Source organism: Sparus aurata, chromosome 13 (assembly GCF_900880675.1).
Source record: "Sparus aurata chromosome 13, fSpaAur1.1, whole genome shotgun sequence".
Classification (NCBI taxonomy): Eukaryota; Metazoa; Chordata; class Actinopteri; order Spariformes; family Sparidae; genus Sparus; species Sparus aurata.
In genome coordinates this window covers 13,148,135-13,166,718 of record NC_044199.1, presented here as the reverse complement: position 1 = coordinate 13,166,718, position 18,584 = coordinate 13,148,135, and the positions used below count along the sequence as shown (strand labels likewise).

The window sequence follows — 18,584 nt, the reverse complement described above, 5'->3', positions numbered from 1 at the left end:
GTAAGACTCCACTGGACTAAATGACCAGGCTTCGCTTGAAACTGGAATGCAACAACATCCTAATCTCATGTTTTGACCCGGTACATTCTTGGATAAATGAAAAATAAATAATGCACGGACAGGAAATGGGCAGGCTTTGCACATCAAAACAAAGACCTTTAATATTTGATCATTTTGCCCGTGGAAAGCAGTTGGTCCAGTATTTCCATTTTAATGGTCAGCCTTGTTATGGATATGAAACTTGCCCTCAAGGTCACGAGACCTGACTTTGCTGAAAAAAGTTGAGGTACTACATATCTGTTTTATATGTGCTGTAGGTATAGGGAGACTAGTTCAGCCTGGCTTCTGTAATCACCAGCTGTCCCTATAACACACATTTCAGAGCTTATCAATAATAGTATATCTTATTGCTAAGTGAACAACAAAGTGTGTGGAATATAGGTTGTACAGCATTAAATTTACAATAAGAACGTTCTACTTTAAAGGGTCAGACTCAAGGAACTCTGTGAGCTGAGGGAGTTTTCTGGTTTATTAATGGGAGCAGCTACATATCCCCTGCGAACCCTAACAACAAACTAAAAGCCTAATTGTTTTATTAAAGTTGCAATTTTAGCTCATACATTCAAAAATGAACCACAATGGTCTTCAGAATGTAAAAGACATGACATTTTAGACGTTATGAATAATGCAAAAAGTGAAAAACCAAACTGGGGATTTGTTGGTCACAAAGGCAAAAGCTCTATGATGAAAACAGGGTGTTTCTTATGTCACTCTTGTCTCCCTTTATATACCTTCTGCCTTACAGCCTTTTCACTTCCTCCATCAGAAAGTAGGTTCATTAAAAGGATACGACCAAACAAAATTTGTCAGCTAGGCACTAAACCCCCAAAAGCCTTCGGACAGAGTGCTCAGTCCTCAGAACTGGTGCCACACAGGAGGTGGCTTGACAAATAGTCAGACCACGGCTACCCGTAGGTGCAGGCACGCAATCATTCAAGACATTTTGGGCGCGAGGCTCCAGATTTCCAGTTGCCCTGTTGATCAAACAGATAACAGTGTTTTTTAAAGACATACTCTTCTCTCTTTATCAGATTGCGACAAAATGTATAAGGTTTAAGGGAGGTAGGCCTGACCTGGGCATGAATTTATGTAGGTTACAATCTGACACGGGGTGAGATGTGACCTTGGCTAATTTACTAGACCTGTGTGGATGTCAGTTCAGTGTAGGTACTGGGGTATTTTCAAGGCCATCTCATCTTCCGCTCTGAACCTCCCTTTTTTTGTCTTATTGTCACAGTGTTCTATACACTGTGACTTCCTCTGTAGCTCTTTTGACAGACTCCCCCGAAACACCCTGGTGTGCAGAGCGCTGATCTTTGGGCTGAAACAGATTTAATCTGCTTTTCTCTATTTTCATCAATTAATACAAAAGGCCGTCTTTTTCAGACCCATCCTTTATTTGTTCACTTCTCTACAAGGGGAAATGATCATTTAGATTTATTTGTGTCATTTTTTTGTGAAAGGTGGGGACAGAAAAATGGACGTTTCCATTGAATGACCCATTTTCAATGCAGGACTGTTTTTTTAGGAACAGAGTGCTTCAAGTTGATTTGTACTTGTATTTCCTCCCCATGAGTTAATTATCACGAGTACTACTGATTATAAGCCTTTAATACAGAGAGAGCGAGAGATAGAGAGACAGAGGGAGAGAGGAGGAGGGAAATCTGATTGGTTAAGGGGGAATATGACGCACCACAAATGAGGCCGCTTTCCTCCCTCCTTCCTCCTCCAACTTCCACTTCCAGCTGCGGAAGTGTTGCGCGGCTTTCGGCTTGTCAACATGGCTACCGCTGGAGCAACTGGAGACGACCTGCGGAAAGAGCTCACGTGTGCCATTTGTTTGGATTTCTTCAAAGACCCGGTCATACTGAAATGCGGGCACAATTTCTGTCGCTTCTGCATCTGCATGCACTGGGATGAAAATGGCGGAGACTACGGTTATCAGTGCCCCCAGTGCCGCACGGTAAGTTTATGTAGGTTGTCTGTGTTTTCCACCAGGTTTTTTTTTTTTTTTTTTTTTTTTTTTTTTTCAAAAAAATTATATCGGTTCACTTGCGACAATATCACCTTGAATTGTATGCTGGTGAATTTATTCAGTATTGACAAGCCTTTGGACGGTCCTTGAAAAAAATGACATTGGCTACGCAGTGCCTTTTTGTGGCTAACGTTGCTATGATAACTAGCTAACGGTAAATTAACAGCAGGACGGCTACGTTAGCTAACAACAGCGACCTCACTTTGTATTTCAGCGAGTAACGTAACGTAACTGTAAACGGTGTAATGCTGACTTTAGGCTCGGTTACAAGCAGGTTCCTGCGCCTTTCTCCGTTGCTTTCTTTGTTCGCTCAGGTGTTCAGCAAGAGGAGCTTCACCAAAAACTACCTGGTGCAGAACCTGGTTGCCAAACTGGACGATCTGGACTGTCTGGGCTCTTGTCCCGCACAAACTAAGCCCGTTAAAGTCGATGGAAAGTGCGACCAACACGGAGAAGAGCTGAAACTGTACTGCCAGACTGACAAGAGGCCCATCTGTGTAGTCTGCAGGGAATCCAGAGCACACAGGTTGGTCGTGTTCCCACCTATTTTTTAATGCAAGAATGGAAAATGTACCAACTTTTGGGTCAATTGCACACCTCGTTAAGAATCGGAACCGGTTGTAAATACTCGTCATAGAGATTGCTTAGGTCAGGGTACCAATGTAGACCTTGTCATTCCAAATATTAATGTGAGAGTTGGTGCACAAACATGCCTCATTTGGGCAATACTTGCATGCATTATGAACTGTAGAGGTTTTTTTTTTCCTTAAAAATCTCTAAACCTCAACAGTTAATCACCGCATTGTGCCTTGATTTGTTGCCTTTAGTAAAACTTCCAGATTGTATTAAAAACAAATGGTCATGTAAAGTCGGTTTAAAATCCTCCTGAAATCAACTGCATTGCACTTTTTGTCTGCTATACATATCTGCTCTTAAAATCACTTATCCTCAGCCAGAATGCAGCTTGATACACAACACAGGAGCCAGAATCGGCTTCATCTTGAACTATCTCTGTGTAGGTGTAGACGTTGTATAAATCTTGCCATTTACTGACATTCACATCAAAAAGGGGGGAGCATGCTCTTAAGTCTAGATGTTTTCCTTTTTTTTTAAAGAGAAAGTTGACTTTACAATAATGTACAGTATACGTTCAACCCAGTTGAATCTAGACACAATGTTATTGACTGTCCTTGGCTTTTCACTATCATGTTTAAGAAATGTGTTCTTGACTGCATTCCACTACAATGCAGGCCAGCCACTGTGGCTGTCTGTGATTGGGCGAAGAATATTTTTAAAGATCCAGGCATTTTCCAGGGCAGAGGTTTTTTGATATCTCTATAAACATATTCACATGGACAATCCAGGAGTTTTGGCAAATGTCAGGGCTGGGGAAATTTTGTCAAGGGTGAACCGATTGCTAAGCAACCGACCACATGGAGTGTTTTTTACTCGCATGTTATCATCATGCATCCACAATTGTTAAAATGCATCTTGGGAAAATTACTCCTGTGTGGTACCCTGTGGAGTTTTTACCACTTAATGGTGGCAGTGTTTCCCTGCGTGGGCCCCCTTTTGTTTGTATTGTGCATAAGAACGCACAAGCTTGACTGTACAGTTCACATCCTGTTGGTGGTTCCACAGAAGGCGTTAGGACATTAACAAACGTAGTACTTGAACAGCAAAGATGCCAATGAAGAACACTGCAACTTAATTTTTGCTTTTCAGACGTTTTGCGATGAAGGAAATGCACTCGACACTGGTTGTTCGACTCACAGATACATACTTGTTGTTTGGCTGGGAACTTGAGTGTTTTGGGTTTGTAGAACAAATTGTTCTTTAAACCACTAACTGCCTGGCCATTTGTTTATATTTCAGACACCATGAGGTAGCACCAGTTCCAGAAGTTGTTAATGATATGAAGGTAAGTCTAGATGCAGTCGTCTGTGTTGGTATGTGCACATTTGGGATTGGAGATGGTATGACCTTTGCTTCACAGCCTAGTCACTACATCTAGAATATTTGTCTTTTTTTTTTTTCTTTTTTTTTTTTATGTTTTCTCATGTGCATGTGTCTTGATGTACATGTTTTGTTACAGATGGAGTTGAAACTGAGGCTGATGGAGCTCAACTGGCAGAAGTCTCAATGTGTGAAAGTTATAACGGCTGATGAGCGCACCAAGAATGAAGTCAGGGTAGGTGGCCTTTTTTTTTTTTTTTTTTTTTTTGCTGGTGAACATTGTTTGTTGGCCAAGCCTTAATTTACTGAATTTTTGGTTCGAATGATAATCATTTCTATTTTCCCTGATTTTTGCACTGAAATGTTAAAACTGAATATGCACACGATTGGCACTTCTCATCAAATCCTTCATTCTTTATCCTCTGAACCGCTCTGTCCTCCAGCTGAAGAAACAGAGACTCAAGGAGAAGATAGAGGCGGATGTCGGTGCCATGGTCCAGTTTTTGCTTGATGAAAGGGACTCCCTGCTCGAGAGCCTTGACGCAGAGGAAGTGGCTAATATGGCCGTCATAGACGACAACTTGAAGATTGTGGAAAAGGAGGCAGCAGATGTGGACAAAGCTATATCTAATATCCACAGCCACATCGGTGGGAAAACTAGCTTTGAGGTCAGTCAACACGTCAGCTTCCTGATTCACAGAGGTGACTTAACTCTCTACACTGTGCTTCTGTATGAGCTTTACAGTATAGATAACCCTTTACTGTTGTTGTTGTTGTTTATATGGTAATGCATTGATTGCTCTCTTTCAAAATATCGCCAAATGGTAGATGGGAACATTTGTATTCGGCATTTCTCTCTCCCTATTGGCATAACTTCAGGCTTCATTAACATGTTGGTGTTTGAATTGCATGTTAAATCCACCACTGACTGTATGTAAACAAAGTTCTCTTGAGACTATAAGAATGCTATAAAGTTTGTTCAACTGTAATCAAACATGCTTTTGTTCCTCTAACAGAGCCTTGCTGAGACATTCAATGAGTAAGTAGCTTACCATGTATTTAATGTAGACTGCTTAAAAATCCAATTTGGAATTGGCCTTTAAAAACTTTGAACATTTTTCTTCCACAGGGCCATCCACTGCAAGCCTTTCACATCTCTGGAGCCAGTTAACTGTCAGACTGAATTTACAGACTTCTCAGGGCCCTTCCAGCTTATTATGTGGAAGAAGATGATGCATGTGCTGCATACCAGTGAGTTTACTCTACTTACAGAGGCATGCATTGAACAAATAGTGCTGCCATTTGAAGTCTCATGCTGTCAATATAGGGAAGAGTTTTTGTCGGCAGTATCCTGATGCAGTCATGAGTGCTGTTGGGGGCGGTGTGTATGTGGAAGGAGGTGCACCCACGCATTCTTAAATTATTAAATAATATCATATAATAGGTCTATATACACCTCCATTGCTTTACTTTGTTTCACATAACTTTTTTGAGATTTAATTTTTTTAAATGGACTGCCACATATTTTTATGTTATTGTGGTGGGCGGCCACAGATAAATCAATGAAGTCAAATCATATAACATTAGTTCGATCAATCATCGGCTGGGAGGCGGTGTTAAAACATTTTTGACAAAAGCTGGCCGGTCAGCCTAATTGCACTATAGCACTGAACAATAAGTGCAGCTCTTTCTGGTTTGACATTTTCATCCAAGAGAACTAGCAGATTTGCAAATTGGATTTTTTTTTTTTTTTTTTTTTTTTTTTAATAAATGCTTGATCAGCTTGAGCCCAATGAGCAAGGTGAACTAATTTCTCCCTGTTTGTCTTCTAGTGCCTCAGAACCTCACCTTAGACCCAGACACCGCTCACCCAAACCTGCTCATCTCAGACTTTGACACAAAAGTGGAGGAGGGCCGTGTTCGCAACCAGGAGCCAGACCTGCCTGCCCGCTTCAACCGATTCTGCGGTGTCCTCGCCACAGCCCAGTACGCCAGTGGCCAGCACTACTGGGAGGTGGATGTGAGGGACAAAGGTGTTTGGTACCTCGGAGTCACCACTGAGTGCAGCAACAGGAAGGGCTTTGTCAGCCTCACTCCTTCCGCAGGGTACTGGAGCCTGTGTCTGCAGGACCGGCTGTATGCCAACGGAGAGCACGGGCGCATCCCTGTTGCCGACTATTGGAACTCTCCTCGGGTCGGCGTGTATCTGGACTACGACAACGGGCGTCTCAGTTTCTACGACGCCGTGACAATGAAGAGACTGTACATGTTTGACACCTGCTTCGAGGAACCTGTCTACCCTTTCTTCAGCCCAGGGAAGAATGATCCTGGCAGCAGGCTGCAGATATGCCACTATTACTGAGAAATGGAGCTTTAATGGGTTTGATTCAATTTACTAATGTATTCCAGTGTTGTTCAGATTTACTGTTCAGCTGAGTTTAATCTCACAGCTGGGGCTGTTTGCCAGGGTGATGTTGACCCTTGGAGTCGTATATTGTATGCATTTGAGCTGTTTCTTGTTGGTCTTACTGGTACTACTTAAAAGTAAGGGTTACATTGATAAGATTTACCAGGTGTCTCTGAGGTTGAACATTTTAAATTTGGTATCTTATAACCTAGACACACTCACTGTAGGCTTATACCCCTGACTACTGTGGCTGGGAGTTAGGTGAGGTGCTTTGCTGTTTATATCACTGTGTCTGCTGGGATGCAGATGCCTCAGATGCTCTTCTTGATTAGAGCATATACAGCTCTTATCTTATTAGCAACTGCTATGCCATACTACTGTACATAAACTACGTTTTTGCAGGGCAGAGTCCAGCACTGGACATGTGAAGGACATATGACATAGTTATCACATTGATAGCTGTTGACAGTTTAGTTTCCCTCAATAATTCAAGACTGAAGAACAGACAGTAATTGCTGATTATCGGGATTATTTGACTGAAATTGTCCGGTTTACTGGGATTTAGGCTCTCAGAAAATGGTTCCAGGAACAATTTGCTCGGGGTTGTTTGTCAACATCAGTGTAGATGATTTTACCTTCAGCCTTTTTAAAGTCACCTTTTTATTTTAAATTATATATATATTTACAGTTTTTCCTTTTTCGTCCTGTATATTCACATTTTAACCTTATTTCATGTATGCAGTCATACTGAAGCTATGAAATCATGTCGTTTGGCTTTGTTCAGGTATTTTTAGCCTGAAATAAGCAGATTTTAAAAAGTGAACAGTTTCAAATAAGCTAACGGTAAAGCTGACAGGCATGTCTTTCGATGGGTAAAATTGTAGATGTCATGTACTTTTTTTTTTTTTTTTTTTTTTTTTTTTTTATAAAAGAAGACTCCAACATTATCAGCCAAGAGCCAGGTGGACTTAAACAACCAAAACCCTGTTGAAAGCTGAATGATGATTCTGTTACATGCTCATCCTTTTTTTTCTTTTTTGCAATTACTTTCTTAACTTTTGTTTTAAGTAATCTTGCTTTTAGATTTGATAATAACTGAGTTGGTCTTCGTGCTGCTTGGGCTATGATTGTCCAGGGGGATTTTATTTTTTTAAAACAATCAATGCTGTTTTTATTAGATTTTTGAATGTAAACAATACGTGTATTAGGACAATTATATTTTGTTCTGCCTTCATAATCATGCTTAAAACATTCTTATTTGAGTGTTATCAACTTGACAGATTTAAATTTTTGTTGTGCAGTTCCCACAAGTAAGATGCCTACTGTTTTTACAGGGTCGTGCATTTACTTTTTTCCTTTTCAAATCTTGTACCAAGGAGCACAGCAGAAGCATTTTACAGCATGGGCAGTGATTATTATTAACAGAATGGTGGTCCCGGCAGCCAAGCTCAAGTTGCTCCTTTTTTTTTTTTTTGTAAAATTTTAGGCGTCTAAGGTGTTCTTGTGTTTGGACTTAAACTCTGTTAACTTTTGCGTATCTGCTGATATGTGTTTTGTCTGAGACTGTATACCTCATTGAAAAGCTATACATACTTTTTCCCTGCAAAATTCCGTTAATGTATTCAGCTTAGCAATTTTTGGGCTTCGTCTTAAGTGTGACCCCCCCCCCCCCCCCTGAAAAAGAAAAAAAAAACCTGCTATAACTGTGCTTCGTGTTTCTCCGATTTTACAGTGAGATTAAAAGAGGAAAAAGACTTGTGTTTTATTTCCCTTAATGCCACTATTATCCACTTGCTGTACCCACTTTTCTCATCATTATTACCTCTCTTTTCAGCTATTATAGCAGAGTATTACTGGCTTGTAATTTGGTTTGAATTATTGACATACTGTAACCAACTCAGTGTTGTCTTTAAGTAGGCGTTACGTTTTTTTGGTTTTTACATGCTTTACACCATCCAAATATTGAACTTATACCATTTCCATGTACTGGTTTTGAGATGGTCTAAATTTTTTTTGTGATTTATAAACCAAGTTCTTAACCTTTTTTGATATGGTTGAGTAGCTTTTTGTTGAAGTCCCAAATTATACCTGTCAGAATCACAAAAGGAACTGAGTCTTTGCAGCGAGGACTTGCTCCCTGTTTGCTATTCTGGTCCAGCATCCGCATTTAACCATCTGAGACAGTTTGGCGTTAATGATTCAGTTTTCTTACTGCGGGAACATTTAAGGAGGAGGTGAGAAAACGGCTCTCTCCATCATCTCCTCCTCCTGCTTTGGTAATGACTCAGTAGTGACCGTTCTCCTAGTCTCATTTCAGAGATGCAGTGTTAACAAAGGGCCGTATAAATAGTCGACCATACAATGTGATACAAATACACGAACATGAATGATATGTCTACTTATTAGACGGATCGAAGCTATGTTTTACAAGCTGCAGCACTGTCCCCGCAGTGTAGGACAGGAAAACATCTCTGCATTTCAATGAGCACACACTCTAATGGTGACCTTACGCAACAGATTTTGAGCCTCAGTCTTTTATGACTCATTTGGTTTACAGTCTCAGAAGATGGATACTGACTTGACATTTCAAATGAAGATGCAAAATAGTAGGTTTTTGCAGTAATATTCAGTGTCTTTGTAGTAGTGTTTATACTGCAAAAATCATAAACCATGCAAAGGGAGGACGGAGTCTTATGTTTACACTTATAACCGCCATTAATTAATGGTGAACTTATTGTTACTCAAACTTAAGGTAGCAGTTGCTGTTGACAATGAAATGCTTTATAAGACATTTGTTAATCAGTTGTGTTCAGTTCCAATGGATATTTAGAATCATTTGTAAATGGTTAATAAGTGATGTGTGGTTAATCTAAATTGTCATGAAGTTGCAACAGACAGCATGGTTTATAAAGCATTTCAGTGCTTGTCAACTATTGACTAAAGCCCAATTAACTATAGATCAGTGACTTATTAATGATGTCAATTATAAAATGTCACTATTTTTAATAAACAAACTGACCAAAGAAAGTGAAAAGTTGAAATGGCCACTCATGTTTCAGTGTTTTGTAGCAACTCATATATTTAAAACGACCATTACTTCTTCAGTCTCTACAGCTTGGAGCAGTCCATGTTTGCAGCTGACAGTATTTCAGATCTCCACTAGAGGGCAGGCTTGTTTAATGTGAAAAGGCTTGACAAGGAACTCAATAGCTAATGTACTTTCTCTATATTGGGAACATTAAGACTCTCGACTTGACCGATGATTTGTTTATGTTTTCACGACTGTATATCAAGAATAAGCAAATGGACCTGTTTTACTTTGTTTACATTTGGCGGACCCTGCCACCTATCTAGCTTCAGGCAGTGTACTGGGGGCCTCAGTTTTCGCCCGAGAAGTTTGTTTATCCAGTTATGGAAAAGAGTTTGTAGTTTTACCTCATAAATATTGCACATTACTTGAATTTCCTCTGTAAAAAATCCCTTTGAATGGAATGAGAGAAGAAAAAGTAAGATTGACTGAAAAATATTTTTGCTGGATGATTTTTCTCGCCTGTCTTTTTTACGGAGACACACGGGGATGTGTACAACCCTTGAGGAGGAAAAACAGGGTGCCTTTTTGGGCATTTTCTGACTGCCAGGAGTAGCTTTTTTGTCATTTTAGTATTTTTGCTAGTTTGGCTCAGCGGTTGTTCGACTTCTCCGACTTCTATCTCGTCTGCTGTCCGCCAAGTGGAAGGCACGGAGGAAAACGGTGGGTGAAACGAAAAAGAGGTGACAGCAGGAGGAATTGGACAAACTTCAGGACTTCACATCGCTCTTCAACGAGCCTGTCTGTGAAATCCTGAGCATCACCTCCCCAGAGGTAGGGACCTTCGTGCTCAGTCTAAACTACACTGCTCAAAAGGAATTCGGGATATTGGGACAGTTTATTGTTTCACCTGATTATTCTGTGAAATATCTGAACTGCCATTTTGTGTTTTGTGGCACATTTCATATGACTTTTATTGCATATCCATGTACATGCCTATATGCACCCATATCTCGATAATACCCCTAACTTGTTTTGAGTGGGTTGTGTTATATTTGAACCATGTGACATCTTTTTTAAACTGCTGCTCTCTGTTTTCATATCTTGCCACTTTCTTCTCTTTTCAAACGCACACATGCACACACCATGAAATTTCTCATAATTTCCCCCTCTGTCTCTTTCTCTCATTTCAACTATGTAGCATCAGATGGTTTTCTTTTTAGAAGTGAATGGTTAAGTTTTATCCAAAAAATGAAAATCTTGAGTTATTTAATCTTCTACTCACCCCCATCCATGTCGATGGAAAGTTGAGTGAAGATTCATTTATCTTCACTTGCTATGTTTTTGTGCTCTTGTAACATACTGTTTGTGTGGTATAGCTTTACTCGGGTCATTCTCATGTTACAGCTTTCCATTTTATGGCTAGGTGCTTCAAATTAAGGATTTTTTGTGAGTTGTTTCTCAAATTTTTAATGTCAAGGCACCTGCAGACCTTGGAAGAGGGTCATTCTCTTTTGCCCATCTTCCCAAAGCAGCTTTCAAACTTTGCTCACTAATGCAGGTGTTGGAAGCTGATCTTTGCTCACTTTAAAGTGGTGTCGTGATCTGCATTACTTCCCCCATTTCGCTGTTGTAATTCTGTTATTTCAAATGTCACGATGCCTTCAATCCTTGGCAGAAGGTTCCCTCTTGTGCAAGTCTTCCAAACTATCCCTCCATTTTTTTCCTCATTAATGGGGTTTTAGGAGGTCTCTCGAGGGAGGTGTCATGATACATTTTTCACAGTTTTCTTAATTGTCATACTCTCTGCTTTTCTGCTCCTTTTCCCTGTTTTTTCCCATTAAAAAGGGTTTTTTGTGTTAAGTTCCTCATTCAAACCAAGTTTCAGAGGCTGAGAAACTTATAGAGCTCTATGAAACAGATAAAAAAAAAAAAAAATTGACGCAGTTACTGTGTAACAAGTAAACGTTCTGGGTATATTTTATGTCCATTTATCTGTAATATGGGTCATCACCCTTGAGAATTTTTTCTAGCGTTGTGCGTTTTGTGGTCAACACCTTTTTCCTCGTCTCTTACCTGCGTCTGTTTGAATGTATCTATGAGTTTTGCTTCGCGTGTGAATGTGCACTGTATGTTCTTTACAGGTCTACAACAGAGGTTTTGTGGGAGAGGTCCAATCAACTCCCTACACTCCCTAAATATATTTGACTAGAGTTTCTGTGAGACGTGTATATGTTCTGGGTTTGGGTCCAAGTGTTTGTTTCCTCCATAAAGACATTAACAACCTGAAAAAGTTCCAATAGTTGCCAGTATGTGTGAAAAACTGTCAATGTCTTAGTCCATCCATTTCTGTTAGCTTTGTATTTTGCTTGGCAACCTTTCTAGTCACAGTATGTGCAGGGACAATGTGTAATGGTAAATTCTCCGAAAACCACTGGTGCCTCCTCTTCGCTGCTGTCAGCCGCCATTTCACTGCAAAATCGGTGTGACCTTCTTCCAGCCCATTCACCTACACCGAATCGTTTCCCGGTCTTGAGCCATCACAACCATCCCATCACCAACACTGAGGCCTAGGATCACCCTCCCACTTGAAATAAAATGGACTTCACAATGGGGCCTGATTGCAAAAGACTCCCATCTGATGCGCATACTGCAGTAAACACTTATTCATGCCACTCGGTCTCTCCTGATTGAAATGACTAAAAAAGATGAGGTCACCATTATTACTACCAAAGATGTAAGTTGAAGTGGCTGCTCACGTTCGAGTGTTTTGTAATTGAAAAAAAATGACATTTTTGAACAAGCTGATTCAGTGGAGTTCCCATTACTTTTTAAAAAAATTTCTACATCATATAACTGACCATGTTTGCAGCTAACTTGACAGTTTTTTCAAATAGCCACTAGAGAGCAATGGCGTTTCACAAAAAAAAAAACCCAAAAAGGTTTGATAGGTGGGACTCAGAAGCTAATCTACTTTAAAAGGCAGGTGAATATTCAGATTCTCGTCTCGGCAGAAAAAAAGGAATGCATTAATTAAAGCGTTGTTACACAAAAAAGATCATTTGCACAACAGTTCATAGTGTCATTATTTAATATTTACAATCATACCTTTGCCATGATTACATAAATGATTACGTCTTGTAAGACTCGCCTCTGGTTGTATACAGTAGGCTTCACAAGATGGTTGATGTGGTGTTTCATTAATATGCGCTTCCTTTATTTCACACGGATATGAGTGGGTCAGATACAGGATGAGAGGCAGACATAAAAGAACAAAAGTAGTAAGGCAGAGGACAAATTAAATTGGGGGGAGAAAGTCAAATCTGTCATTATTAAAGAGAGTTTTCCAATGAAATGGGAAATGCTGACGGAAATAGGGAGCGAATTACAGATCAATCGGACAGTTTATTCATAGAACACAGGTGAGAAACTTTGCCGTCACTGCACGTTCGCCGGTGTTCGTCTGTGCAGAGGAACCTTCAAAAACACTGAACTCAACCGACATGTGAATACAAAACTCCATGATAAAGGTGCTTCTCAGCTACAACAAGAATATGATTGCAATATACAGTACACTTTTCTTTTTTTTTTTTGATTATGTTCAATGATAACTATACACAGAGGCATATATTACTCTTGCAAACTATATAACTCTTATAATATTTGTATTTTGTGCAATGTTCAACATCAACTTACAACAATACGTTTTGGCAGAGGGAGAAGTTACTGGTGTGAGCTTGTGGGAGGAGGCGAACGAGAGAGAGAGAGAGAGAGAGCGGCTGTCAGTGCTACGAGTTACAAGGCCTATGTACAACGACGTTTGGCAAAGAGGAGACAGTTCAAATGCACCAATTAGAAAAATAATTTGTAGAACAAATTATGTAGAAAATAAAATAAAAAATAAATTAAGTCCTTTTGAAAAAATAAAACACAGCAAATAATGTGTATACAACTTTGCTCCATTGATGTCATTCAGCGGGCTACTACTTGGCATGACCCTCCGCTATATTACCATGTTCCAGTGTTGAAATCCTTGATTGGTTAAGTGCTGGAATACGTAGGCTCTATAGTGGAAGAACATGGACACTGAATCCATCTATACACCTAAATATGCATATGTACAAGTACATACGGTGGCAGATGTGAATACACAAAAGTGCAAGAACCAGTGGGGTCAGATATAAGAATCGTGTTTTGGTTGGAAAGAAAGAAGAGAAAGACGAGCTGGAAGGGACCAAACTTAATGTTAAGAGCTGGTTTTAAAAAAACTGTCCACTAACTGTTGTGCTTCTTGACGCTTGTCTTTGGGTACCGACGCAAAAAAAAACCCCAAAAAGACTTGCATATCACTCATGTTGTGATTCAAAAGTAGAATAAGAAAAAAAAATCCTCTCAGACTGATAAGGTGCAGAATGAGCATAACAACACAATCCTGTCTGCATTGTGTTTACTGATGAGAAATTGAAGGCAGTGACAGCGGGGTCATTTTTCTTTTTTTTGGAGCACACACGGACATGCGACGGTGTTCAATGAAAGGCCTGAGCATTGTTCAATCACAAAGCATCATCATCATCATCATCATCATCATCATCCTGTGTCTCGCTTTGTTTGCTGGTTGCTGGGAGAGCTGCCCATCTGTGTTGCCGCCTCAAAAAAATCAACAGCGTCAGACTGGCAGACTATCTACTGTTGAGGCCCCACTTTTAAGGACTAGAGCTGAAACGTCTTGTTACAAGTGTGGTTAAAAACTTAAGGTACTGAGGGTTTGAGGTGGACAGAAGAGTGACCCAATAAGAAAATATCTAATGTTAAAATCATGTTTTTTACTCCTTAGATGCTTAACTTTAATTTCGTTTTGAATCTTTATTTCACCAGGATGGTCTTCTAGAATTAATGGGACCTCCTGCAGTAATTTTTGGGATACCTAGCTTATTTAATCTATATGTAAAAAAAAAAAAAGAAAAAAGAATTACTTACACTTAAATTGTTGGGGTTGGAGTTTGTTTATGTTTCTCAAATGTATTGGTCTCAAGCTCTGAATGTTATTATGTTCAAAAGTATATACAGACTAAATTGATTTGTGGAAACCTGGCACCACTGTAAAGTGTGCTGGCACACCGCAGCTCTATATCCAAAAGCAATATGTGATGTTAATTTGTCTAAGCAGGAGTTGTGTTGGCGATGTCTTCCCTCAGCCTACTGCAGATATCTGTAAACCTTAAAGCAGTGGTTGCCGGAGTCGGCAACAGCCACATGTCCATCTGAGGTGAGGGCGAGGCCCTGGGGACCGTACAGTGGGTCTGCTGATGTGTTGATGTAGGATAAGAAGGAGCCCGTGCTGTCAAACACCTGGAGTAGGAAAAAAACATTAACGTTCATGTTCACGTTTCATTTTTAGAATACAAAAATATGACATTATCAGTAATCCAACCGGTATCGGCCACTTCCCATAGTTCCCATAGTAACTTGTTAAAAAAAAAACTATGGGAAGTTTTAAATAATTTGAGCCGTCAAAGTTAAGTTGACAGCAGGCAGGCTGAATAAAGCCTGTCTCACCTGTATTCTGCTGTTGCCCCAGTCAGCTACAATGATGTTTCCGTTGGCGTCCACAGCCACACCAGTGGGAGCATTGAACTGCCCGTTGCCTTCCCCATGAGAGCCGAATTTGAACAAGAACTCTCCATCTGCACTGTACACCTGGGACAGAAAGTCAGTGAAAATATTCTGTCAACAATGTCGCTGCGCACTTCGATCCAAACAATGCAGAAAATGGATGGACTGTATATCCTTATGAAGGAATACAGCATACTCTTACCTTCACAGAGTGATTGTGAAAATCGGTCACGATAATTTCATTCTTGTTGTTCACTGCGACAAAGTGCGGACCTGGACGAGGACAGAGAGGACGGTTATTGCGGAAACGGAAACACGTTCCTGTAGTTTGCACCGCTCCCTTCACTGTTAGTAGACCGTTTAAACACAGATTACAACAAGTGGTGCCTAAAGCTGCGTTTACAAAACCTTGTTCAAATCAGACGGTTAGCAGTTCTGTTTTTTTCGCCATTCTATTCATGCAGTAGATGCTTTAACTTGAGCTGTTTCCCCCTTTTCCTCAGAATGTCAAAGACACCACTAAAATCCCCAACAGCATATCTTGTTGTCCCAGATGTAGACGGTTAGAATAAATGAATCACAGGCAGCAATTTGGGTTGAAAAGGAAATCTTATTGGCTGAGCTCTAATAATACTGATTGTCTTGGTTAGTTTCATGGCACTGGAGCCGGAGCAGTGACAATCATTCGTGCTGATCATTTCAATCGCCATTTACATCCCCCAAAAAACCCCACAACGCACAACGTGACAAAATGTTGAGTATTGTAATAGCAGGTGATTATTACAACATATCTGTGATTATTAATGTACAGGCACAGCTCGATCCAACAATCTGGGTTGTCAAGGAGGTCAGACACATAATCAGGGAGTCGGGTTAGACAGAGGGCACCGCACTGTGGGATTAAGGTTGCAGCAAGGCCACACTTAGTACTTACTGAACACTGAGCCAGATTTATTAAAGTTTGGGCCAAGTTTGTCTGGATTGAAAAAAAAAACACAGGAGGAAGAAACAGAAAGAAAGAAAAATAGGTAGTCAGAGATAAAGGATAAGCAAAGAAGAAAATAGAGTAGGTCGCTCAGCACAGGCGCAGTGTGTGGGGGGGGGTGGAAGCAAGGGGGCGCTGTGTCGCCGGGGTTTTTGCATCCAGCGAAATGTTTACAGGCTTATACTTTTTCACAGACTGTAGCATGTGATGGGATGTATTGATAGAGAGTCAGACTTATAAGATCAAGCACACATTATTGTTCTTTCTATCTAAACAAAAGTGGAGAGACACACACACACACACACACAGTTCGTCACTGGGCTGAATGGTGTGGTCACTGAGGAAGACAACTGTTGAGACATTGAAATACAAGAATAATATAAAACAAAATCCAAAATACTATATATAGGGTTCATGTGATGGTTTGTGTGATGAAACATTATGCAAAATATGGCAAATGTTATGTGGAAGTCAGTTGAGAGAGGGGGTCATCGTGAGCTCCCTTTCAACAAGTGGTCTGTTCAGGCTCACCTGCAAACTGCCTATCAGACGTCCCCCTGCCTCCAAACTTAGTCACCAGCTTCCCGTTGGACTGAAAGATGAAGACGCAGCAGGCCTTGTTGTCCACAGTGATAATGTGTCCATTTTTATCCACGGCCACACCCTTGGGACCCATGAGCCGGCCCGCACCGATCTTGTTCTGCGGGAGGGAGGAAGACAAAGCAGGATTTTAGCAGGAAATGACTTTTTACACCAGCGTGCAGCATGTCCCTTTTTAATATATTTTGTTATTTAGGTACTAAAGGAGCAGTAAGATATTTTTACCCTGGAATACTTGAGATCTCACCTTAAACTTCCCATCGGAGGAGAAGATGCTGACCCATCGATTGTCATAGTCGGCCACCACGATGTCACCGTTCATGTCCACAGTGACGCCCGTCGGCCTCTGCAGCTGCCCCGGAGACCGACCTCTGACCCCAAAGCGCATCTTGAACTGGCCGTCATTGGAGAATACCTGTAACCAGTTTGTTCAGAGAGCCCCTTTTACGAGTGCAATTCATCCAGAACTACAGCAGTATTGTCTTACCCTGCGTGACTGTGCGTGGGTGCACTGAAATGCCCCTTTGTGTGCACCTCACCTGTATGCACTGGTTGTTGCTGTCGGCCACCACCACTCTGCCGTTACTAGAGGCTGAGATTCCCTGCAGATTTGTGAACTCCCCTTTTTCTCTGCCGCGAGTACCTGGCAAATAAGTCGTAACACAGTCAGTAAATGTGCCTTTTGACATTTTCACCCTTGTCTCAGTGCGTAATACTCGTGCTTAAAGGCTCGTACCAGTGGTTATGGACTTAAAATACTCACAATGTGCACTGCAACAACAACTTAAGACTTCAAAAGGCAGATAAATTAACGTTTGGGTTCGTGAACCGCAAAGACTTGACAGACCTGTTTGAGGAAGGAAATCCTCCGAATTAAGAATGTTGCTGCGCCTTCATTTATTTATGGCTTGTGGAAGTAGGCAGCTACTAGATTCTCTCTGTTAGACGTCCACATTTGTTTTCAAGCCTTTGATTTTCTGCTTGCATACTGTAGGTTGTGAATACAGTGTTTTCTGTGGAAGTCAACTCCTTTATCTGGTGACAGCAGGCTGATTTGTGTTCTACTGGCATGACATGAAAACAGAAGATGCCTAAAGGAGAAGATGCCAATCTTGAAGTTTAATTAAAAAAAACATGTGAAACAACCCATGGGCTTGCTTTATGGAGGACGTTTTGCGCTTTTGCCACTGTGACATTCTACATTGCATTTGGACTTTTTCTCCTGTTTGAGGCCCTTTTCTTACCCACTCTGTAGATGAGCTCATCCTCGATGGGGTTCTCCTTCTTCTTGGTGGTGCTGTACATGCTGGAAGGCCGTCGCACTGCCTTCTGCCGTATGTGGCCCCCTGTCCCGCTGGGAGACTTCACCCTCCTCTTCACGTCGTCCGGAGATTGCGGCACATCCGAGGGCTTGACCGCCCGCAGCCGGAAGGGGCTGCCGCGTATCGGCTGGCCGTACAGCATAAGAGCGAACGAGTACTCTCCCTCAGAGCGGACCGTGTAGCCCACCTCGTACGTGCCGTTCTTATTGTCCGCTATCTCTGTCTCTGCAGCGCGGCTCCCGTCCGCAGACGTTATCTCTGCTTTTAAAATAGCATTTCCCGTCCGCACCAGCTCCCCATCCTGCAGAGAGGTCATTGATTCAATTCCAGACCAAATGAAGACAATAAAAACCACAAAACACATAGCTGCAGCCTCTACACACACACACACACCTACACACACACACACACACACACACCACAAGCTGCAGACACATTTGTTTTTGATAGTGATAATCCTATTTAATTGCCTTGTTGACCACCTTAAAAAAAAAACTGACTTCTTGAAATAGAACACAATGAAAAAATAAAAACATGAACTTTGAACTGAAATATGCAGCTAAATAATTTTGAAGACG

The 18,584-nt window shown here is 41.0% G+C and overlaps 2 protein-coding genes across 7 annotated transcripts in view; one reads left to right on the top strand and one right to left on the bottom strand.

Annotated features, from left to right (window-relative positions):
* The first annotated feature begins 1,748 nt into the window (after positions 1 to 1,748).
* trim47 (tripartite motif containing 47) lies at positions 1,749 to 8,398 on the top strand. Its single transcript, XM_030438962.1, has 8 exons — positions 1,749 to 2,023; positions 2,410 to 2,621; positions 3,971 to 4,016; positions 4,191 to 4,286; positions 4,495 to 4,719; positions 5,068 to 5,090; positions 5,181 to 5,302; positions 5,884 to 8,398. Exons 1-8 carry the CDS (start codon positions 1,841 to 1,843, stop codon positions 6,411 to 6,413), a joined length of 1,437 nt encoding a protein of 478 aa, XP_030294822.1. The 5' UTR covers positions 1,749 to 1,840; the 3' UTR covers positions 6,414 to 8,398.
* A 4,161-nt stretch (positions 8,399 to 12,559) lies between these two features.
* Positions 12,560 to 18,584, bottom strand: part of trim3b (tripartite motif containing 3b) — a 35,481-nt gene continuing 29,456 nt past the window's right edge. For 5 of the 6 annotated variants that reach the window (XM_030438122.1, XM_030438126.1, XM_030438123.1 and 2 more), the window contains 8 exons: positions 17,929 to 18,307; positions 17,224 to 17,327; positions 16,932 to 17,099; positions 16,616 to 16,784; positions 16,034 to 16,075; positions 15,302 to 15,372; positions 15,043 to 15,183; positions 12,560 to 14,835 (listed from right to left, as the gene is read on the bottom strand). In XM_030438122.1, the coding sequence (XP_030293982.1) occupies positions 14,683 to 14,835; positions 15,043 to 15,183; positions 15,302 to 15,372; positions 16,034 to 16,075; positions 16,616 to 16,784; positions 16,932 to 17,099; positions 17,224 to 17,327; positions 17,929 to 18,307 (1,227 nt within the window). In that variant the 3' untranslated portion in view covers positions 12,560 to 14,682. The remainder of the gene's footprint in view (positions 14,836 to 15,042; positions 15,184 to 15,301; positions 15,373 to 16,033; positions 16,076 to 16,615; positions 16,785 to 16,931; positions 17,100 to 17,223; positions 17,328 to 17,928; positions 18,308 to 18,584) is intronic. The other variant, XM_030438128.1, reaches the window with a different exon arrangement.